The sequence below is a fragment of the Neopsephotus bourkii genome, unplaced genomic scaffold (genome assembly GCF_033783945.1).
Source record: "Neopsephotus bourkii isolate Nb327-2 ecotype Australia unplaced genomic scaffold, CSIRO-AGI_Nbou_v1 NB_1663, whole genome shotgun sequence".
NCBI classification, from domain to species: domain Eukaryota; kingdom Metazoa; phylum Chordata; class Aves; order Psittaciformes; family Psittacidae; genus Neopsephotus; species Neopsephotus bourkii.
Window position 1 is genome coordinate 1,975,735 of NW_026902137.1, and position 24,418 is coordinate 2,000,152.

The 24,418-nt window shown below is 41.0% G+C and overlaps 1 protein-coding gene across 4 annotated transcripts in view; it reads right to left on the reverse strand.

The window, feature by feature from the left end:
* The window catches only part of LOC133224180 (cadherin-4), a 454,909-nt gene that overhangs the window by 164,812 nt on the left and 265,679 nt on the right, over nt 1-24,418 (reverse strand). For all 4 annotated transcript variants that reach the window (XM_061375491.1, XM_061375490.1, XM_061375494.1 and 1 more), the window contains one exon: nt 13,149-13,372. In XM_061375491.1, the coding sequence (XP_061231475.1) occupies nt 13,149-13,372 (224 nt within the window). The remainder of the gene's footprint in view (nt 1-13,148; nt 13,373-24,418) is intronic.

Sequence of the window (24,418 nt, forward strand, 5' to 3'; positions counted from 1 at the left end):
AAAACAATGTTATCTAAAGAAGAGACCCAGAAATGAACGTCAACATGGAATAGGAATACCAGACATGAGCGACACAAAAAAGTGGCTCTCTCCCCCCCACCCCCCTTTTTTTTTTTTTTAATTGGCTTGTGATTCCCAAATGGGGATCCTTTGGGAGCAGGTATTTGGATCAGTTTGTATAATTGGGAAGTGAGCGTGGGGACAGATTATGAAAGGATGGTCAAATAATTTGTGCTCTGCTGAGTTTACACAGTGGAATGAGTCTGAACTAAAGACAGACTTGAGAATTAACACAAATCCCAAAGCTCCATGTATACTGAAATAATTAGTGTCAGCTCAGCAAGGCAGTACCAGCCTTTTTAGTCTTTCTGAAATACTTGCTGGCAGGTGACTAGACAGTGACTAGCTTGCTTGTCACTCTTGATGATGTTTTCCTACATTAGAATAAATCATCAACATGACTCTGAATTTGGTATGTAGAATTTCAAAAGCGTCTTGCAACAACAATTTTTTCTTTGAAACAACAGCTCTTTTTTATCTTCATTTGTTGACAATGCATTCTCATGACCTTAATTTCTCTGCTGTTGTTTAAATACGCTGTACATGTTTTCTGCTGTTTAAAAGCTGTGAGACAAATGCAGTAACAAAGTCTGGTGAGTATAAATGCCAGCACGATTCAGATCTCTGACTGAAACATCCAAGAACATCTCTGGAATAACAGCAATGACTGACCGTGAGCCCGAGAAAACACTCCTGTACTTCTGACTTTGCAAGGATCTCAAGTTCAACTCAAAAGCAGAATGCGACACCAAATTAAATTAATTACAAAATACAACTTCCAGTTCTGTTTTTGCTGAATAACAGTTTTCACTGAGAGAACAACTGCTCCTTCTTTCATGGCCTTACTGGCCATATGCTTTCCAGAATCAAAGAGACATTTTCAAAAGATTAAATATTCCTCTACCTTTTGTAGTGTCATCGGAACACAATCTGTCCAAAGTTCTTCTCACAATCAAATCAAGCACCTCTAGTGCTACTGCTTTAGGGCGGTTTCTATCCAATTGCTCTTCTGAGGTGCCATCACCTCTTACATATGGTCAAAGGATGATGGACATTTGCAGCAAAAGAGAACCTAGTCTATGAATCACATGCCCAGTGTGTTAAATTACACTTCATTATTAATAATGGAGATAATAAATACATTAAACCCACTCTCCATTCTGAAAATTACAGTGACATTTGTAATTCACTGCAAAAGGACCAAACACCAAACATGGAACATGTGAGTATGGTGTTTGGCAATTCACAGACAATTAAATGGGGATATGAAATATCAGGTAATTCAGTAATTATGCCTGTCTATTAGTTTAGGACGTTGATAAGCCAGAAAAGAAAACAGGAACAGATAAAAACCTTCAAGTTCAAGGAGAAAAAGTGATTACAAAGCATGTGATGAATTGAAACAACAGGAGAAAACACCATGCTGGGATGTAAATTTGTTATGAAAATTTGGATTCAGTATAATCTGATACCTTAGTATTCATATTAGGGCAGAATTTTTTTATGGCTTAACATGCTAGCTGTATTATTTAAAGCCTTCATTCTGGAAACTTGCCTTGTCCAGTGTCCCCTCCAATGGGCTTGTAATCCCGTAACTGCAATTTATGTCTGCACGATGCCAATATGGGCAAATTATAATGTGGTCATTGGATCTTCTACTAACAAAATGCTCCTTTCTCTGAAAAGTGAAACTACAATATCTGTGCAATATCAGGCAGCTGTAGGACAAGGAAAGCCTCTCAGAAACCATCCTCCTCAAGTTTGATGAAGACTGATGAGCTGAGGATTAACAGCAGTACAGTGGGGTAGAATCTACCCTACAATTGCCCTGCCATTCTTTTAGGGTTTCTGGGAATATCAGTTAGAGTCAATTAAAAACCATACTAAAGTCAACCAGAAACCTTTCACTGAGATGACAGGTCAAGCTTTCAGATAGCAATGCGAGGTTGAAGGAGGCATAGTCTCATCTGTAAGGATTATGCAAAGATTCTACTTTTAAAGGTTGCTCCATAGAAGATGTAGGGCTTTCCCAAAGTCCATATCAGTAACTTCAATAGCATCTTACAGGAGTAATTTCCAGTTCCTTTTCAGTCCAGCATTGCATTTAATGACAGTGAATGCAACCTGCTGCATTTGGAAGGGGGTACGTAGCTAAACCCTTAGGGACTGTCAAACAGATTGAGGGTTCTTACTCCAAACTGGTGAGGTTGTATGGTTCTCCAACTAACTGTATTTATGCCATGGCACTGAGACCTCAGGAAGATTCCTTGTCTGCATTTAGCACTTGCGATAAAAGGTAAGTCAGAGTAACTATCCAGCTAGCCAGTGTTAGTCCATGGCTTGCCAGCCTTTCATTTGTTGGGAGACTTGGACCAAACTCAATCCTTACTCACAGAAGAGGTCAAAAAATAATTCACTGAAAGAACAGGACACCCGGGACCTCTATAGCCCCTCAAGCCCTATCCTGCTCATGCAAGTCACTGAATTTTCACTAGTCCACAAATAAAACCAGTGAGTGTGGAGAAATACCAGCTTTCACCTTCCGCTACACTTAGCAGTAGCCAGTCTCGCCAGCTGGCATGTCTCCCTTCCCAGCCAACCTGCCTTTGATATCCGTCAGCCTCTGGCTACAGAGACATCTGGAAGTTATTATCCAGCAGAGCGTATCACAAACCCATTTACATAATATAATATCATACTTTGTGTTCCTGCTTAGCTGAACATTTTGGATCACTCTAATGTTTGGGTAAATAAACCACCATTCTCTGCATATAAATAACAGTGCATCTTAGGGTACGTTTGTTAGAGATTATTAATTTTATAGGGCTCAACCTGCAAAACAAAATGGTCTAGATTTAGCACTAAAATATATTATACTTGCACTTGGGGTAAAAAGCACTTGCAACCAGAGGAGAGGTAATAAGGCTTTTATTTCCAAAGTATCAAAATTATTTACAATTTAACAAGTGTCTTATTTATAAGCCCATCTTATTATTTTCATAGTCTCTTTAACACCTCCCACTAGACATTTTTCAGAAAAGAAATAATACTTGGCTTGCTTTGTTTCTAGTGTCACACCTAAGGTTTAACTGAGAAAACTTGTTTTTAATCTATTTTCATTGATACAAGGGGATACAAAGCCACCTTTATCCCGTTGCTCAAACAATCTTCCCTTCATCACCTATATCAATACCCATTTTGAAAACCGGTACCATTTTCTACAAAGGAAAAAAAATCTATTTAAAAATATTTAATCTGAAACATTTTTGCTTGTTTCCATGGTAGCTGTGGAAAAGACAGGAGAAAATGGTATTTACCAAACAGAAAATAAGACAATGAAAATATAGCTTAGTTCTTTAACAAAAGGAACATAACGCTGCAAAATAAACATTTGCATGAATTCTGTTCTAAGGGGACAACATTTTGCTGATATCAGGGATGGCAGTGGAGGACGAATGAACCCTTTTTTTCCCAAAATGCACTATTTTCCCTGTTTTTGATCTTTTAGCAGAGAGAGATATTTCATTTTGTGTTCTTGAACAGTAGAATAAAAGGGTTGGAGAACAAACAGCAAATGTATTTACGTTAGGGTAATTGATTCTTTTTTATTTAGGTCATTGCTGAGTTTGACAAAGTTGTAGACAGGAAGCAAGTAGTTTTAAGATCAGACTTTTTGTTTTAGACTTTCATTTATTACAGCCGTTCTATGTGAAGGTATTCTTTAGGAACTGCACAGGTAAGGAATCCATAATCTGTTTTTCTCCTTATCCACCTTCTAGAAATCTGTTATGACTAGCTGTATTAGCTCTATTTACTAATAGTTGTAAGCTGTGGTAAATTTAATCAAAGATAGCTTCATGTCATGTCCCATTACCATCATGGCACAAATTGCTGTTCATGAGTGATTTGTGTCAAAGTGCTCTGAAAACTAGTGTTTTAGCAGCAAGATGTTCCAATGTGCACTGATCTTCAGCAGGGGCATTAAATTAATGTGTTTGCAGAGAAGCCGCTAATCGACAATGAGACGTGTTTCTGGCAGTAGATTTCCACTTTAAAGATAATGAACAGTGTTCAGATACAAAGAAGAGACCCCACTGCTTCTAAAACTATACTAATAATTTCTCGTATAAACAGAAGAGAGGGAACCAATCCTGACAGAATATTTCAGGTGCCAAAACAAGCTGTTTGATCATCACGACTTACAAAAGCAAACAGTGGAATCTCATTGTTTGTGACCTTTATCAAATCTAGCTGTGTACAGCCAGGAATGGTATGTTTGGTTAAGAACTCATTAAACAAAATTACCTCTCCATTTATAGAAACCATACAAGTACAGTATAAAACATTTTAATTAAATCAGCTAGTTAAGCAAAAATTCATTACTTTTTTTTTATCAGCTAGCAGTGGGGCTGCATAGAGCAGTTCACATTAGAGTCAATTAGTAAGAAAAATTGTCAGATTTGGCAAGTGCATGAGCTTCCAGAACACATTAGCTGACAGGGAAGAAAAAGTTTGCCTAAAATCTCACAGAGTTACTGCCCCCAGAGGAGGAGAATAAGCCACGTAAAATGCACACACATGCATCAGCCATGCCAAGGGCCTGTTGCTCCCAAGGAGTCTGTGTCAAAGCCGAGCAACTGCCTTTATGTGCTCTCTTCCTCGAGAGCTGAAAAATGAGGCAGGCATGCAAATCTGAGGTTGTTGGGTACCTGGCTGGCTTTGCAGGCTTTGGACAATTCTATCTGATACAACTAATACAATGTGATCAGTGTGACTGAGGAATAAAAATGTTCCTTCGTGATATAAGGATGCAAAGCAAGGAAAAAGCTGAAGAAGAATAACGAGTAAAACCAGGCGATTTTTAAATAGGGAGAACACAACACTCTGGCTTGTAGCTCAGGCAGAAGAACATCCTTTCTTTGCAAAAGATGCAGCAAGACCCTTAGTGGGCAACTGTAACTAAAGACTGGACTACAGATTAAAGAGATGTCTGCTAAAGTTGCCATAGAAAACTATTATTAAAAAAACCCCAAATATAATTTATTCACTTAGATCAGAAAAACTAACAAGGTTCATGGCCCAAATAAGCCATGACTGCAACTTGCCCCTTGAGCTAGAACATGGCTTTTCAGGTGGCTGCTGACCATGAGACCCACTGGGACAGAAGAAACTGATTTCCCAGTACAATTTAACTGAAATTCAGAAATCACCTGAACTCACCCACACCTTCTTTTTGCTTAAACGTTTGGTGAATTATCACTGTTTTAAGTTGAAATCTGCTAAGGCACAAGCACACCTCAATACGCTTTGCTTTATTACTAGCAGACCAGCACGCTCACATTCATTACTGAGCAGACATTAAATGTGAAAGACGCCTCTAAGGCAAGGGAAGTTTCGGCTGGGATGGAGAGGCAGAGCTGTGTTGAAACTCATTCTGTGGTATGCATGCTGCAGTAATGATCAGAGGTCTCTGCTGGACCACACAGCGCTTTCAAGATTTCAAATGATGCTCTCCCTCTTCCATTCTGTAGAAGAATCACATACCAAAGCAGGTACATAAGAAATCCATTGGCCTTTGGTGGAATCTTTCATGGTTCCCACAGGTTTCAAGCACCTGTTATACCTTTCTTGTCATTGTCAGGCTCTAATTATCACAAGAGCCTTCAATGAACAGGAGAAGATGACACCATCCGCAAAGCACAGCTCTCGATGCACTTTCTCATTTTAAGGCTTGAACATTTTATCCCAACACGAAAAGTTCTGATGAATCTGTTTGCTTGTATAGCTCCGAACATCAACTTGACCTTTTCACATTCCCTTTGTAAGATCTAATCTCACAGTGCTTCTTAGGTAGGATTGTTTAAGAAACATCTAAATTACTGTTGTACTCTACCTTCTAGTGTTTACAAGAAGACACTTCTATCATCAAGTTAATGTCATTCTCATAATTGGAAGAAGAAACACAATGGCTTCAGAACTACAAGTACTTCTCAAGAGCATGGCTATTAAATTACAGAATACTACATAGTTATTACCTTTTCCAATATCTATAGGACAGCAATAAAGGTAATAGATCTTGTCATATACTGTACAGTACTGTACACTACCACAGCTTGATATTACTTCTCTCATACTTCATGTATCTTTTTGAGAGAAATGTGTGCAGTATCTGGGCTAGCCAGCTGAGTTCTTCCTCCTAGATAAAACTTCTTAGAAGTGATGCAAAAAATTGTTCCAAAACACATTTCTTTTGCTTCTAGAACTCTGCTACTACAACTGTTCTTCATCACGGAAAGGAGTGGGAGCAAATCCACCCGTTAACAAGCCTGTGAAAAATTCTAATCTCATTTTATTTTTCTAAAGCCATGAGGTTCAGAAGATAGATGAATTAAAATAATCATAATGAATCAAATGTAAAAATATTCCCTCTCTTCATAATGTTTGCAAGGAAAAAGATCATAAGAGATTTAAGAGATCACAAGCACCATTGCTACTTTAGCACAAAGCAAAGTAATTCATTCTAGTACTTCTCTCCCCAGTGCTTGTGTGCGAGTTTGCCCTTTCAAGTTATCCTTTGGTTATTTCAAGAGGCTCTTGAGAAAAGGCTGTTCTTCTTTTAATTCCCCAATTCCAGAGTGCACCTAAGCAAATGCTTAAACTTGAACATGTGAACACATTCAATTTATCTCCATTTGCATGATGACATTTAAGCGTGTGTTTAAATGTGTCACTGGATGGAGACAGTGTTTGAAATACCTGCTCTTCACTGGTGGCAATGACAGACAGCTGAGGCCATCCACCTCTGCCTGGCCCTCTTCATTCAAACCACGCCCAGCAAGCAAGGACATGGCCTTCAGAAGCTGAGAGGAACCAAAGCCCTTCTTCACCCCGGGCTTCTAACTACGAAGCTGTATCAGCTTGCTGGGCTACAGAAAAAGATAGGTGGACACTCACAGCCCCTAATAAAAAGGTTTATTTTAATGGATGTGCCTGCATGAAGCAATTTTTGTCTTCACTCAAACTCATGTTTAGACACAACTGTCAGTGGATAACCACAGTAAGTGAGGTTTCTCTAGGAAATTCAGTCCAAAATATTTTTTGGAAGTGGCAGTCAGACTTCAGGAGTTAACAACAAAGAACGTGAAACCAGAGGTCAAAGGCTTTGATCTCACAAGGGCAAGGCACACATCACAGGCAGGCAGTACGCAGCAGTCCAACGGTTTTGTTTTATCAGAAAAAAAGCATATTTCCACATTGGCAGTTCAATCCTCAGGACTTCCTTTTGTGTGAAGGAAGACAGATCCGGAGTGAATTTCACTTACAGATGATCTTTCTAGTACAGCTTTGAGCCTGACCCTTGGTAAGATGCTGACTATTAAAGAACTAAATGCAGCAAGTGCAGTGCTTGGAAACTTCCTATAGTGGGCTGATTTTCCAAGGCAGTGAGCACCTGTATGTCAGATCTTATCTTGGCTTCATTGCAAGGCAATGTGAATCAACACACCTGAAAATCAGGCCAAGTATTTCATGTGTTTTCACAAACATCACTTTCATCTCATGTGATGATTAAATGCTAGATGCTCAAATTCACTTAAGCATGAGGTCAGACAAGTTCACCTGAAACATCTTCATTAGACTCCCACAATTAACATCAGCAGTCTCACTGGTAATTATATGATATTAATTTATTAGTCATCAGCTTTCTGATCTTTTCCACTGATCTGATTTGTTAAACCCCAAAACAATGTCTCACAAGCTACCTAAAGGAAACAGAAAGCTCTGTATCTACTCTCACTAACTGTGATCAGTTCAGGCCTTGTTTCACAGATGAGGACACAGAAATAAAACTGATGCCAGCTCCTGTTTTACTGGGCTTAGCTACTGCCTTGGATCCCCCGCAGAGGTAGTCAAACAGGCCAGCCCCAGAATAATGACCCAGTACTCATGTGTATAAATATGGGCAAAAAAAGTCAGGATGACAAATACAGTCTCAATTCTTCAGCTCCTCTCCAGGGATAACAAAGGTTGATGGGGTGAACTCCATCCCCCTGATAACATACGTAATATCTCATCCCAATGCAGGGGAATGAAGGAAAGGGAACAAACACAGTGGCTCTTTTTCGTATTTCTTCTAGGTGCACCCACCTGAGAGCATCAGGAGGACCAAGAGCCCTGGAAGCACAGCTCTCACTTCAGCTGTCATTTTCTTCCATCAATGGAAGGCTACATCTTCATTGCTCCCAGGCCTTGTGTGGAGAGAGCATCCTAGCCAGCACAATAACTGAGGTCATAAACAAGATCAGTGCTGAATAAGCCTTTCCTTGCCCAGAGACCTTTGTATTTGTGATCAGCAATAAAAGGCTGTACTGGAATTTAAAATCTCAGCCAGGTAAAATGTCAGAGATGATTATTTAAAGGCTTTAAATTTAAAAAAAAACCAACTCTGGCTGTAAGAATCAGCTTTTTCACATTCATATTGTATGGCTGTGGACTCATACCTGGGTTATGAAAGAAGCCCAAAATAAAATGAGATGTAATAAAATACAAGCTGAGCTTAAGCAAGGATTGATTTCTGACAGTAGCTGTGAGTGTTTTAAACAGTAACTGCATACCCACATATTTGCAAGATGTTAATTGCACAATTCCCAGTGATTTAACATTGCAAGAATTTACATACTTCAATGCTCAGGATTTCAGAAACTAAGACAATGAGAAACTTCAGTTGACATAAACACGATTCAAAGAAAAGAATGTGTTTTTTTTTCTAAAATAAGTCACTGGAAGCAGATGAGTTACATCCTACATGTGCTGAATATACCCTGCATCTCCAAGCTCTTCTGCCGTGAATTCCTTTCTATGCTGTATTGCTATGATCCTGGTTTTAACTCACAAGACGGGAACTACAGAAAATAGATAAATAAATAAGAAAATTTGTCAGATATGCCTTAACCCACTTAGACACATACAAGCACTGAAGAATAAAGAAACGATTGATACGAAAGAGTGGGCCAGATGGGAAGAGTCAACCCAGGGAGTGGAGGACATTTGTTAGTGAGGAGTGATGTGGAGGAGCTCAGACTGTAGCACAAATGGGTATATATACCTATCCAAGTACTTAGGAAGACTTGAGTTTCTCCAACTAAGAGGCAGAGGACATTCTGAAGACCAAAACCTTCCTCAATGTCACTGTTCACAAACATAATCTTCATTTTTAGACTTTTGGTTGAATCAGTATCCAGTTGTTCAAAATAACAGCAAGCACTCTTTGAAAAGAAGACATTGCACTGCTAATTCCAGATAAGTAAAGCATGGCTTTACTTTATTTTTGTCTGGAACATTATCCCACTCAAGATTATCTTTCATAAATGCTGACACAAGCTACAGGGGCTTTATGTTATTTCATAAAAAAAAAACTTTTTTCTTTTCTTTCTCATCTTCTTTCCAAATTATACCCACAGGTCCAACTGATACTTTCAATAGCAACAACAGGCAGCCAGAGAAGAACAGTACAAGAAACTTTATCTTAAGTATTTATTGTTATGCCAGAATATCACTCAGTTTCCTCTGGGGTAATTCAGCACTCCTGTGGGAAATATGTGACCTCATTTGCATTTTCTAATTGAATTGCTATCAGGTTTCCTGCAAGACTGAACAAAAAAAGTTCCCAGAGTTACTAACATCACTTGTATTAACCAGAAAAAAAAGTTTATGTTCAAGTGCTTGCTGGGGAGGAGGGAAAACTGTATGCTTCATGTATCATAAAATACATTCAAAGAATATTTACTTACTTTGCTATCATTTCCTCCTACTAGCATGAAACTTTAACATAGTAGTTAGACTTCTTTCATTACAGAGTTTACCACTGAAAATGTGCAGGTCTGCCCAGGTTATGCGGTCACCTTTAGCAGTTAGCACATTTATAAGGCCAACACTATGAAGGACAGGAAGCTGTTGTCCTACTGGGTCACTCACCATTAAAATGTCAGCTTGCATGGGAGTAACAGCACAGTTGTGGGAGCTCATGTGCAGGTATTGACACCAAACCCTCTGATTTTGCAATGACAGCAATGATGATTATCCCCACAGGAACCACCCTGAACTCATCTGCCACCCTGAAAGCATGCTGGCCACCACCAAAACTCTCCCAGCCAATTATGGACATTTCCAGTCTTACACAATGCGGTGATAAAGGACCACAAATCCAGAGGCTCGTGTATTGAGGGATTTGTCCTCTGTGCCCTCCTGGGAAATAGACTACTGACTCCACTTTGCAGGCAGGCTACAGGAAACTGGGTTTGATCCCCCCAGAATGCACCAGGAATTTGCAGCAGAGCAGGGACCTCACCTCTGGTCCCCCAGGACCTCAGCCAGTATCCCAACAATGTTGACTTCTATAACATTTATTCTGTATTAACCTTCATAATAAACAAATGTCTAATAATTGCTATTCCAGGAGAGCTAATAATTTTCTCATGAAGCTTTAATCCATGGATAATAATGAACTAGATTCCGATTTATCCTTTTAGAGGGGATTTAGAGGGGTAGCACACAGTGGTGATGCTCTACCTGAGGGCCATCAGTCATGGAGAAGCCTACAGGAACAGAGGATGGTGAGCAAGGCAAAGGACTTGCTTGTGCTGACAGGGATCAGCAGGTGCACTAAGGCAAATTTCATGCCAATTATTTTTAACGGCTGGGAACTGTTGGGCATTTTCACAAAATCAGTCACAAATTTACAAAGTGAAATGGAAATGGAGATATGTGCCAAAACAGAGAGATGGTCTCTCTCCCTCTCCCACATTACCTCCTCCCTTCTCTCCTGTATTCGTTGTCTACACATCCTGAATATAACACAACACTCTAAAATGTCTTTTAAAAAACTATGTATTGAATCATATTACATTATACAAAACTAAATGTGAAATCCATTTCTAGTAAAAGCCATGACTATATAAGGGTCATGGTCTGAAACATTCTGAACTGGATACTGTTAGGTTTTGATGCTTTGTTTTTAGCATAAACACTATAATTTTTTAAAGTCATCTCATAACCATATTTATTTCTTTAGTAAACAAAGGATTATTTTGCCTATGGAAAGCAGAAGCATTTAAATAAAATACAAGCCACATGCCTGCCATAGGGACCCAAAACTATGACTGCTTATGACCTTGTCATTAGTCTTGTTTTCCATATTTTTCCAGCCTGAAACTATACACTAATAAGGCTTTTAGAAAGGAAGGATATGTATTTTAAAATCTTAGTTCTTCCTATTTTCAACAGAAGAAGAGTTCAGCTTACGTTAACATTAGATCAATTTCCAACCAAATATTTTACTGAAACAGAACTGTGTGATTATTCAGTTTTCTTTTTCCTACGCTGAGGAGGAATTTAAAGGGGCAGATAAGAGATCTTACTTTGTTCCTGCAATATTTAATTACTTTTAGAAGAAAGCAGTATTTCTTTGGTTAGCAAATGATAAATTCAGTTAACATACAGGGCTTAATTATATCTTGCAAAAGCCAGAGCCTTACTGAAGAGCAGCAGAAGTGTGTTTATATGACTCTAAGCTATTCAAAACCTCAGAGGTCAGCCCACTGAGCTACTGGTACATTTAAGTTTCTCTAAGTCTTTTCCTTCTTTTCTCACACGTGGCAAAAGTCCTTCAAATGGCACAGACACACATGGCCGCATTCTGATAATACAGCACAGAAAGTCTCTCCCTCTTTCCCCATCCTTTCTTGCCCTGCCCTCTCTGCCCAAGCACTGCAGAAAAGCAGAAAGGAGAATCGAGTCTTGCTGTTTTGACACTCACTGTGGCTTATTAATCCCAACTACAGTCATGGCCAAGTGACCTTGCCTGTCCCTGAACTAGCCATGGCTGTTAGCCAGGACACACACCTTCATTGTTGCTTTCAAGGTCTTCAAGATCCAGCAATAAATCAGGCTCTTCCAAATCAATTTCCTGCCAAATCCTGCTTAAATGTAACTGCCCAACCATCACAGAAAGGGTCTTTTTTTCTGAGTAAGCACCAGACAATATAACTGCATTTACTCAGTGTAGTACAGAATCTTCAGCCCAGACTAACACTGAAAAGGAAGGAGGAGAAAATGAAAAGGTGAACTGCTGCTGCCTAAGATGATATGGAAGAGGTGGGACAGAGATAGCTACTCAAGGAGCAAACCAGAAGAAATGTGTCTTCCTGGAGCACTTCCCATTTACAATGGCACATGCAGCCCACCACTGTGCTTAACTGAAGCAATACTGCTCTCAGATTGCCAGGCAGGGGCAGATCTTTCCTGCTCTTCAGCTACATATATGAAACTAAGAACAAAAGAGAGCACCTGTAGCCCTGTGTCTGAAATACTGAAGGGTCCTGGCTTTTCACTCATCAGCTGTGGGAAAGGGAAGATGCTGGCACTGAATGGAGGGAATGTTTGGCACTGCGGTGCCATGTTCTGCTTCACTGCCCGGCTGGCCCGTGCTCCACGTTGAGCATATGTCCCTTATCAGGCAGCAGCAATGCTTCCTGTCCTTGCTACACTGGAACAGAACAACCCCAAACCTCCCCTCTGGAAGCCCCCCCCGGAGCTGCAGGGCCATGCAGATGGCTCGCAGAGAGAAAGCAACGATGGCAAAAACCAGGGAGATGCTCAGCACAGCAGCAGGAGCCTCTGTGTGACTCCAGGAATGAGCTGTCACAAAAGAAATCTTAACCATCAAGAAGATGGCTGACTTTGACACCGGAGAGAGGCAGGTGCCCTTCTTTTGCAGGTTTTATTTCAAGCCAAAAGAATGAGATGCAAACACAAGGTATACAACCTGTAGTACATAAGAGAGCCAAGCAGTCACTTAAAAATACTAAAGTATGAACTTAAAAACCACTTTTCTCACTGGTGACTTTAAATAATATCTGTCAGAGAGATTCAAGGGTCATTTGGAAGAAATTTTATGCTCATGGTATCTTTGACCTGGATACTTCTTTGGCAAGCACAGGCCAGGGAGCACAATCCAACGCCTCATATAACTTCTAAAGGTTTGAGGAACACAGGCAAAGGAAAAGTGAAAGAAAGCTTTGAAAGCTTCTTACCTTGTGTCCATTGTGCTGCGACTTCTCTGCCACCAGAAGCCTGACAATCGCATCCCATCTGCCCAGGGTCTGTGGATCCCATGCGGTCACCATCAGGATCCGCTGCTTCAAGGGCATTTGCACCTGGTGGGCAGCATACACGGTCCCATCTGCCCTCACCTTGAAGTCCAGGCTGTTGGTTTCATACCGAACTCCCTTGTTACCGGCACAGTTATTAAATTTTACTAGAACAGAGAGTAAGAGATGGAAGAAACGTGTGAGATTGGCGTGATAAGGAAAGCAATCAAATACAAGTTTCAGACATTTAATTTTCACTGATGTCTTCTATATCTCTAATAACCATCAAGGAAATGATTTAACTGTTTCTTCGACCTTTCAGAAGCGCTCTTGTGCTTTATCTCCGTTCCCCAGGGAAGAAGTTGTAAGCCATTTTTAAAGTATTTGATACAGTTTCATTAGGTCTCAAACACAGCTGTTCCCCATTTCTACAAGTGGATTTCTCCCTTGCTGCCATTATCTTTTAAATTCGACTGAAGTCTATTACCCACACTGTGGGTATTTTTTTGCACGGAATGTTCTCCATTTCCCTAACCCTTCAATAACCTACTTACCAGATAGCCTATTTGCACATTCTTAACTGAAATTCAAAAGCCCATAACAATTCCATTATCAGAAATATAAAACCAAAAGGAAAATTAAATAAAGAAAAAAATTAAATTGTTTTGCAGAATACACCTGCTGCTGGAACCAGTGTGTCCCGTCCCCCCCACCCCGGCCACAGATACAATCCCATCTTAGGCAACCCCTCCCCATGTTACAGCTACGGCAAAGAGGAACCATAAACTTTGCTTCACAAACCACAACGTGTCATTTAAAAGCCTTCAGTTCTCAGATCAAAGCTCCCCAGTTGATGGTATTTTTGGTGATTTTTTGGTCAAATTCTTTCACAGCCTGGTTTGAAAACTGTTTTTATTGGCATTATGAAACATGTCACATACATTAGGCTGAAAAACGCTATTATATGACAGAATTGACAAATCTGATGGAAATGGAACCTGCAGCTAATCACACAGGAAACAAAACACTTTCTGCCATTGGACTAATCCACGGGGTGGAACACACATGTGGTGAAGGAAAACATATTGTACCCGTAAAAACATCTCAAGTGAGTGAGAATGGATATATAGCTTTCCAGCTTGGATTGCTACTGGGGCTCTCTCATGCTGTGGCTTCTGAGTGCTCAGCAGTGATGCCTCAGAGCCTGCTCCAAGACAAGGAAAACCTGCTGGCCCAGGGCTGATGCTTAATTTTTGCACAAGACAAACTAAGTCAGATGAATCCTACCTACACTGGCTGTGGTGGGAGGAGAAGGGATGCAGTGGCAATCCAGGAGAGTGTCGCTCCTGAGGCAGCTTAACCCCAACCGTCCCCCTTTCCCATACCACAGCTGACTGCTTCTGCAGCGCTGCTTTGAGCCCAATCAGGGAATAATCTGGATTTGAGTAAAAATACCGAAGGGATGGCACAGGCAAAAGGAAAAAGCAGCCAGAAAACTGCTCCACCAGTCCTCCTGCTATATCTTCCAGTGCCATCACAATATGGAGAAATGAGGTGCATGCTGCAGTGGAGGAAGGGAAAATCCATTCCCTTCACTAAACTGCACCTCTCAATAACTATGATCATATCATAAGCATACATCTTAATAAGGCTTTCTATGCTACATATTTATTTAGGGCTCAGGCCATTCTCAAGGTGCCAGGTGCTATGCTGCATGTGAGCCATCCCACCCAAATCCAGCTGGTGCTGAGGACTACCAGCCAAGGCTCTGGCCTTGAGGTCAACCAGCACAAGCTCATCACCTGACAGCCAAAATTTCTTATTTCCCCAAATGAGCTTTCACTTGCCAGTGGGTTGCTGAGGACAATGCATGGTCAATGCTAACTCCGAAACTCTGTGGTGCCACCATCAATCCAACCACGTGGGCAATCCCAAGCCAGTTCTCAGACCCAAGCCAGGCCCTGCTTGCTTTAACATTGAGGACACAGTTTTTAGGCTAGCCCAAAAAATAAAGATTCATGAAAGCACTGAATGAGGTTAAACACACACATGGTTTGGTGGCACCTACAAGAACCAATGCTGCACACCCAGAGAAACCAGGATTGTCTCAGAAACCCACGGGGCAGCTGGTGCTCCTAACGGAGAAACCCCATGCCCCCAGACACCACCTACTGCGAGATCTTCATCTCTCAGGAACTTCTGCGAGTCTCCCCTGCATTCACAGCTACAATAAATGTTTGTGAGCACATCAAGTGCTTTGCTGCTAATACATTATTTATTTTCAGCTCCACACCATAGAATCACAGAAAGGTTTGGGGTGGAAGGGATCTTAAGATCATCCAGTTCCACCTCCCTGCCATGGGCAGGGATGCCTCACTCTAGACCATGTTGTCCAAGTCCCCATCCAACCCAGCCTTGAACACTGCCAGAGATGTCAGAAAGAACATTGTATGGTGTGTTATTGCACTCCTCTGCTGTGTAATGGCAATGTAAAAAGCAAGTTCCATTTATATCTCCAGAAGTATCCAAAGATCATATACAAAGAGATATCTGGAGAGAAAGGCGTGATAATGATTGCACATTAAAAACAATTCAGAGCTTACTTTGATTTTACCGAGATTAAAAGAAAGCCCTACAGTGTACTAGTAGTCTGAGAGGGAAAAAAAAAAAAAGAATAAATCCCTTCCTATACGTGTATGTAGCGATTCCAGTATTCAAAGTACTTAAACATCTGCTTAAGACACAGCACGTGGCTCCAATATGCTGCTATGGTGTCATATGTCACTGTGTCGACTTTTATGCTCCATTATCTAAAAATGGCTACCTCTCAGACAAAGTCCCTCTGTGACTCGCTAATTACTTCCATTAGTTTAAAACAAACTTGACTGGAGACAGAGAAAATCCTGAGAGGAATTGTCTGAGTTTTTAAACAAGCACCGTCTCTGCTGCACACTGCTCTGCGCAGGTAGCACAGGTGGAAGGATGCTCAGCAATGAATTAACACAGCCAGCTCCTCTTTGAAGAGTCCTTAGGAGCTGCAGGCACAAAAAAGCTTCAAGGACACAGGGAGTCCATAGCATTTCCTTCCTGAACAGCAGCAACAGGGCATGGGTCACCAGAGTGGCTTTGCAAAAGATGTCAACCACACAGGGGAAATGATCCAGAAACTCATCAGGGCTGAAGTTTAAGGATCACCATGCTCACGGCTGTCAGGTGGAGCTGGTGCGGTAGGCACTGTTTATACACAGCATAGAAAACACAATCTGCAACACAGTATAGGTGAACTGTTCACACTCATCACATGCCTGCAAGGACTCTCATTAGGAAACCAGTCGCTGATCATCCTCCTTGCTGCACTCTGAAAATGAGTCCTTGGGATGTTGTGTAACTACTGAGATGCACTGCTGTATATATATGTCTATATGTACACACACACATCACATATATGTACATAATAAATATATATACGTGATATTTTTCCAAAGATATGAGTACAGGTTTGGGGAAAAAAAAAAGATCAAGCTATTGTTCTATAATAAATAACATAGCTCAAGGAAAAGAGATCTCTGTACTTTCAAATTCCACCTCTTACCTCTACTCTTTGCTCTCATGGAAACAGAAATTAAAATTTCATTGAGTGGCAGAAAACTTTCCCTTTTCCTTTTTCTCCTTTGGAAAGCTCCAAGTCTGCGTAATTTGCAGCTGATACAACTCCTGACTTTAAAATAATTTAATAAATAAGCAAACAAATATTGGCTCTGTTTACTAGACTTAGAACTCTCTGTGGACACAAATCCATCTTTGACCAGCCTGAAGTCTAAAGAACACTGCATGAATTTAACATTCAAAAGCTGCAGCATCAGTAATTAGGGTTTCAGATAAACAGTGGAGCCACACATCTATCATTTCTGCAGGATGGTAAAAACCCCACTTTTTTTTTAATATGTGCTGGAAAAATGTTCAGTGATGCTTATCGAAAGCTTATGCTGGAAACAGCATCAAATGCCTGATGAAAAGAAAACCAAGAAGGCACCCTCATTAGCAGGCTTATAGGTTTAACCCTTTACCCTCATCATTTTTAATTGCTTCGCTATGAAAGCAGGAAGTAAGACAAAATGATATGTTGAAACAGGTATTGAGTGATGGGCGGAAAAGCTGCAGGAGTCTGCAGCAAACTGCTGGGCATCTGAGGGGAAAAAATGGTATTTTTCTTCATTCTTCAAAAAAGACACAGGGTGGAAAAAAATCCAACAAGTTTTGCATTGTTCCCTTTTATTATTTAGCTTGTTAAGCCAGCTGGACAGAGTCAAATGATCAAGCAAGGATCTTGAAAGACGTGTGAATACACTGAACTTCCTTGCCCCCCAAATGTCTGAGAAATATATTGAATTTAATAGGACTATAAATGGTATAAACCACAGAATTCGCTTTAAGCTTTACCCTTCTGGATTCTTCTTTAACTTCTCCTAGTCCATTAAAAAGTGCTCCCTCTGGCAAGCTGCACAGGGCCAGAAAAGCAGGAGGGATAATACTTATTTATTAGGATATACCTCCTGGCGGGACATCATCCCTCGGTTCAGGATACGGGTCCCTTCAGGACTCAGTTTTTCACTGTGGTTTTGGGGATTAAAGCTGCAAAGATGTTTCTTTCCCAATGAACTTCAAAGCAGCAAACATTCACCACTATTTACAGCGGGATCCTATCTGCTTTTCAAGTTGTGTCTCTTGAACAGCTCCCTTCACTCTGGCGCGGCTGTGATAAACCTAAGCTGCCAAATCCACCCCTTGCACCACTTCTGCGAACGCTGTCAGGATGAGGACAGCTTAACTGCAAGCTCTGGAAATTTCAGATGTTTGGGTAACCTGCAGAGTCCTGAGCATGTATGGAAATATCCCTTTTGTGTGACCTTTAGCAAATCACTTGTATTCCTGCCCTGGCACTTCTGCCCCGACGCTCCTTATGCCTGCACTCATCCATCTTCACTGGCTTCTGCAGGGGGGTGGCAGTCCTGGCCAGCATTCTCCTGCATGCACCACATCAGAAATAAAAAACCCCAGCTCCTTAGTGGATAAGAACCTGTTGCCTAAGCAGAGGCATGAAACCACTCAGATAGCCAAGGGAAGGTATGTGTACCCGGGCACCCTGCGACTGCATTGGATTGTCTCAAACCAATTCCTCCATTAAGTGATAATGTGAACCAGGAAGAGCTTGCCTCATTGGGAAGCTTCATTAAGTAAGTATGCAGTACAAAATTATACATAGACACATTATCAAGCATCTTTCTTTATGTTCATGAAATTCCTCTGCGATTCCATGAGAAAACTGTTTCACACTAGTGGGAATGACCTGCAGTGAGTGAATTCCCCATGGCCACACTGGAAATCCCCAGCAAATCTGGGATCTGAATCCTGAAATTCAGCCTCCCTGTTTCTTATTTAAACTGCCAGGTGATGCTGTCTCCACCACCCACACGCAAGTTAACAAGAAAAAAAATATTAAATGGGGAAAATAGACTGTTACAGGCACTTCAAAAAGCAAATAGAGGCAGATTCTTATCCCTACAAACTGCTGGTGCATTTCCAAATTAGCACTGGGTTAAAAGATTAACACAACTTATTATTGCAATCATTCTGTAAAATGGGAGTCCTACGAGCAAATGTTAACACATGGTGGAGTTCTGTGACTAAAATATCTTGTCTACAAAAGGCCAATGCTGAAAGATTTTCACTTGTGCTAAAAGGATGAATGTATCCAGCTACTACAGGCTACTGACCACTCTGAAAGAGTCCAGAAATGTTGCTCTGCCAGTGTTTAGTGGAAACAAAAACTGACTTGAGCCATACACACTATGCTACATATAAGTCCAAAATCCCATTTCTGTCCCATCCCTCCTTACAGTAAATCCCACAATGTGGTACAATACACAACCAGATTTGTTTCTTGCAGGTAATAAAACACTCAGAGCCCTTCTCTTGCTGTGCAACAAAAAAAAACCCACCAAACCCCACATGAATAGGTAAAGATGATGCCTGTAAAACCTGGTAGAAACAACGCACAATTTTCATCCTCCTGTTACTAATTTTACAGTTTACATTTTCAAGCATGTCCCCATAAAAAAAATATTACACTAATAAACTCCCGGTGTCTTTATTTATTATTTATAACACCAAGGGAGAACCAAACTCTACTGCTAAAAGGCAAAAAATAGCAATTCAAGCGGCTCCTTCAGGGTCTAATAAACACATCCCTAGTGATCAAGTTTAAGAGTATACAGTTTAAGAAAATGCTTTGATACAAAAAAGTGTTGGACATGAATGGATGTACTTGGGTTGGTATATGGATGCGCATGAAAGCAGGCATGCCTACACCCTCAGCTTCACAAAGCATTGATTATCCGTTAAGTGTTCTCGGAGTAAAACCCCAAAAGAATGAATGAATTAGGAGAATTAATGAACTGCACCCCAGTCTGTCATCTGCTGAAAATAGTTAGCATGGTTCAGCATGTTCTTAATGTTATTTTCTTGCAATCAATGGTACAGAAATCTGCTGCAATTTTCCCAATTTTCCATATCCCAGGTCAATGTGAAAAATTACATCAAATTTCCCAGTGCGTTATTTATGATCTCTGAGCTATGACTGCTAATATTTGTCTTACTGGAATAATAATAAATTACCATGACAAGTTACCATACGTAACCATGTTAAACAAAATCTTTCTTTATCTTCTTGTAATCTGGAGTTACAGTGAATCCTCCTATATAGAATATGCAATAACACAACATTCAAGGCATTCGTAACCTAATATATGCTTGTTAAGAAGGACTCCATGTGCTAGTCAACTGGAGATTGCTCTGAATCAGCAAAACGAGCAGCAATCCATCTCCAGTGGGAATTAAAGTAGACGTCAAAGGGCATATAAAAGTATTTTACATTTAAAAATACATTTTGGATTTCCCCACTTTAAATTCTAAGGCTCATCCCCCTCCATGATCAGATTACCCATGTAGGGTTTGAGCACACACTACTGAACTCCTAACTGCCTCATGTTCATTCATCGGCTCTTTTGCTTTCACAAAGCCAGGACTGCTTCCAATAGGTTTCATGGGGAAAATGGCAAGCCTTGTCATGCACAAGGCACTTATTCAAAATAAATAAAATATTTTGTGGACTTGATAAAGCTACGTGGAAAATTCATCTTTTCATTTCCAGAGTCACCTAAATGCTTTCAACATCTTCTCCAGCTTTATATTCACTTGTAACAGCTCTTGCTTACACAGGGTTTCTGTTTCTGTGGCCAGATGAAAAGAAAAGGAACAATACAGTTCAACACAGTGAAATCAGGATCCTTTAGAAAGTCATTCTGTCATCTGTACAGTCAGCCAGTAACAATGAGGAGTTAAGAGTACATTAAAAAAAGATCAAAATCCCATTCAAACGAAACAAAACCCAGCCCTACAGTAAACAAAACCCAATTCTCAGACACTGCCTTGCCTCCTTCATATTCCCACCAGTGCTATTTTTCATTTACTGGAAGGCAATCCAACTAAAATACATGTTTTTAAGTAAGTAAAAATAAGGAAGTGTATTTCACTTTTGGTATTGGAATTGGAGGGGAGTACAGACCCCTGGAGAGAAGGACTGTAGAACATGATAGAAAAGATGAATCACTCTGGCAACAGCCAGCCAGCCATTAATTTTCAGCAAGCCAGGAGTTGGTCCAATTAAACCAGGCTCCTTTCTCCACATTAACATGCTTTGCTTGTTTTTTTTCCAAAGCTAAAACATCAGCTTGAGACCCCAAAGGCTTTTCTATTTAGGATCAATCAATCTACCTTGCTGCACCGTAAAACATACACTGTCAGCTCTGAGGCTAGCTCAAAAAAGAGCAACAGTGGAAAAATTTGATAAATCGACATGTTCTGGCAGTTATAAGAGGGCTTCTTCCTACACTGTCACTTATTTTTATCTGATTAGAAACAAGTATTAGTAAAGGGAATATTCTCCTCTGTTCTCTTCCTGGTATTTAGCACTGGGATAAGAGTAGTCCTTTCATTCCCAATTTTCTAAATCCCAAGCCAGAAGCTTCCTATGACAAAGATACGACCCAGATTTGAAAGGGCAGTGAGTCTGAATTGGATTTGCATGATGTGGAACTCACATTCAAGCATTTTCTTCAGCACAGGAGCATGAACTTGCATCTATTAGCACCCCATGTTTGAGGTCTTTTTCACTGTTTTCCACATTTTTATCCTAAGGGCTTTTCCATGGGTCTGCAACCTCACCTCTGGGTTTCCAGCATCTTCATTGGTAACAAGTGCTTTAATCGTGGTTTCGTTGCCCATTTGGGATCCCTCTACCCTACTGAGACATTTAAGAAATTAACTACAATGAGCCAGGGACTGATGCCAGAGGCCAGTAAGAAGGACAAGAATACGATCTGAAGTCCCCTGCAATGAAGCACTCTGAGCTGGGATAACCCAGAGGACTACCCTCTTCTTCAGTGAATGGCACGGTAATTATGCTGTTGGCTTCCATTCTTGTTTTCAATAGACATCTTTATCCTTGGATAAAAATCCTTTCACAATAGTTTCACTATGACAGTCCTTCTCTGTTCTTAACAGTAAGGTTAACCAAAAGCTACTGGGATGTGGACCTCATGTTTTAACTTAGCTTTTGATTAAAAGGCTAATAAAGAGAAGCTTGGTTTGGGCAATCTTTCAGATACCAATTGCACCACACTTTCTGGCCAATGCTCAGATTTCACAGGCAACCATTTTTGTCCTTTGTTCTTTAAATTCCATGCATCTGTAGGACAGTACTGACATTCACCATGGCACTAATGAGATCATTTTGCAATTAAAGGGTAAGTAGCAACAAACCTCTCACCACTCTACAGGAGAGTTTGGGTTCTCTGATTAAGCAGCAGTAAATAAACCTGTTTCGCTCTTGGTCTGATGCACAGGCTTTCTATGATTAACTCTCTAAACAAGATGGACTGATTGACCCCATAGATTAATCAATGAGTTTCTCAGCTTCAGAGGAAAGTGCAAGCTGTGGCAGTTACCTGCAGTAGGATGTGTATTAATTATTATTGCTACAGCACATATTAAATAAATCCCAGGGCACTTCTTTTGGAAGTTTTAGCCTTAGCACTAATGATTTCCACAACACTCTCATGTTTGCCAACCTACCCACACTGGAGAAGATTTTAAACACTGCTATGTATTTCTTGAGGAGAAACTGAAGATTGTAGGGTAGCTTAATGGGATAAAGGGAGGAGTTTATGTAATTGCAGGGCAATCTCTAGATTACAACAGCTGCTCCCATCTTATCTGTTGGCTGGAGCATCCCTGGGAGAAGCTATCGGGAGGCTGGGGCTGTATTTGAGGGAAACCCTGGGTGTGCTGTATCAAGCACCTTCTCCCCAGCACTCCTGGGCAGAGCAGAGAGCCTGGCCCTGTAGGTACTGGGAACATCCAGAGCAGAGGTGGGAAGCGGGCAAGCACACACAGCTCCTGCACAACCATAGCCACTCTGCTAGCTCCACTGCCCCACCAGTGGTGACCTGCCAGCCCTGGGGCTTCTTCCTCTCTGTGACAGATCTCTTTTCAACTTGCCAGAACTGCATTTGAAAGACACGGGGAGCTGCAGGAAAATTGTAGGGGGGGGGAAGTGAGCACAGGCCATTTTCAGCCTAGGAAAAGAAGTTGAAAGAGATGCTCCAACCGCAGCAGTGTCAGATAGCCTCAGGCTCCTCTCTCCTCACACTCTTCAAAACAAACAAACTCTCAACACCTTGAAACAGAGACTGCACATGTCATGGGGAAAAAAAATCAAGACACACCAGTAAAGGCACGGAACTCTTCATGGACTTGACTTGCGTGTAAACACTGACAACTTTGGGCTTGACTGTTCTCGTCCTCCTTAGCCTGGCTCAGGAGCTAACGTGCATTGGTCCAGAAAGTGAAATCACAGTGCAGTAAATAGAAAGGTGTTTCAAGCAAGAACATTAGAAATGGAAAATTCTGTTACCTATAGGAATCAAGGCAGCGTAGCTATATTTAACTTGAAGCTTCTGTGCACCTCTGCTCATCTGCCTGCACAAAAAGCAGCTGCAGCCCTTACCTTCAGCTAGAACCTCACAAGTCTTGAAGCTTCGAGAGAAATTAAAATCAGGTAGAATAAACCAGCTTGGTACCTGGTGGCCACAATTGCTCTGATATTTAGACAAATCCAGAGAATTTTATTTCCAGATGAAGGCTCTGGGTTCTGTTTCTGGCACTTGGTCAGAGGGAGCAGAAGAAAAAGTGGCCTCAATGCCCAAGCTGTACTTGAGTGGGTAACAAATACTAGGCAAGTTGAGAGATGGCAGAGCTGCATTGTTGTAGAGTCATAGCATCCTGCCCCAGGGCTGGGCCCCAGTGTCCACTGAACTCACATGAAATTCAGCCACAGAGCAGGAAATTAACTGGAAAAGCAAACCCACAATAAAACCCATCTCCTTGCTCTCTGATGTTGGTCATCACTGAATAAAAATGAAGCTACTTGCCCCTGCAGCCATTCTTGAATGGGCCATGTCCTGACAACTGCATCCCTGCAGCCATGGCACAGCTGCTGATGCTTCCAACACACACAGGAATGAAGCTTACTGTAATATTCCCTGTCCTCTTTCATGCTCATCCCCCTCTGCCCCTTACTACAGTGGTCTCCAACAGAAAGGCAGCACTCTCCTTGCCTGAAGAATTAACTCAGGATTCAACTAGCAACCTTAAATTTAACATAGTGCTTTTGGCAGGGCTCAGCACCGTCAATTAAAACAGGGAGAGAGACTAAAGCTAGTAAATTAGAGAACGTGACAAATGCAGCACAAAGCACCGACGATCCCAGAAGGTATCAAATTTAGTGTTAAAGCAAAGAAACAATAGGGAAGTCCAAGACATTTCAGAGTGTAGTGAATCAAATTAAATTGCCTGAAATTCCACATGGAATACATTTGACAAATTTCTTTCCCCCTCTTCAGCTTTCTGTTTGAGATGAACTGTCGTCTGGCAGCTTCAAACGTCTGGCACAGCTTCAGCTTCAGTTTGCTGGGGCTGAATCCAAACACGAACCTGAACTTTACCAGTTCTGCTCTTTTTGTAAACATACTTGCTGTGGCTGCCAAATGCTTTCCAAAAGCACACAAAACCCAGAATCCAAAAGGAAAACACTG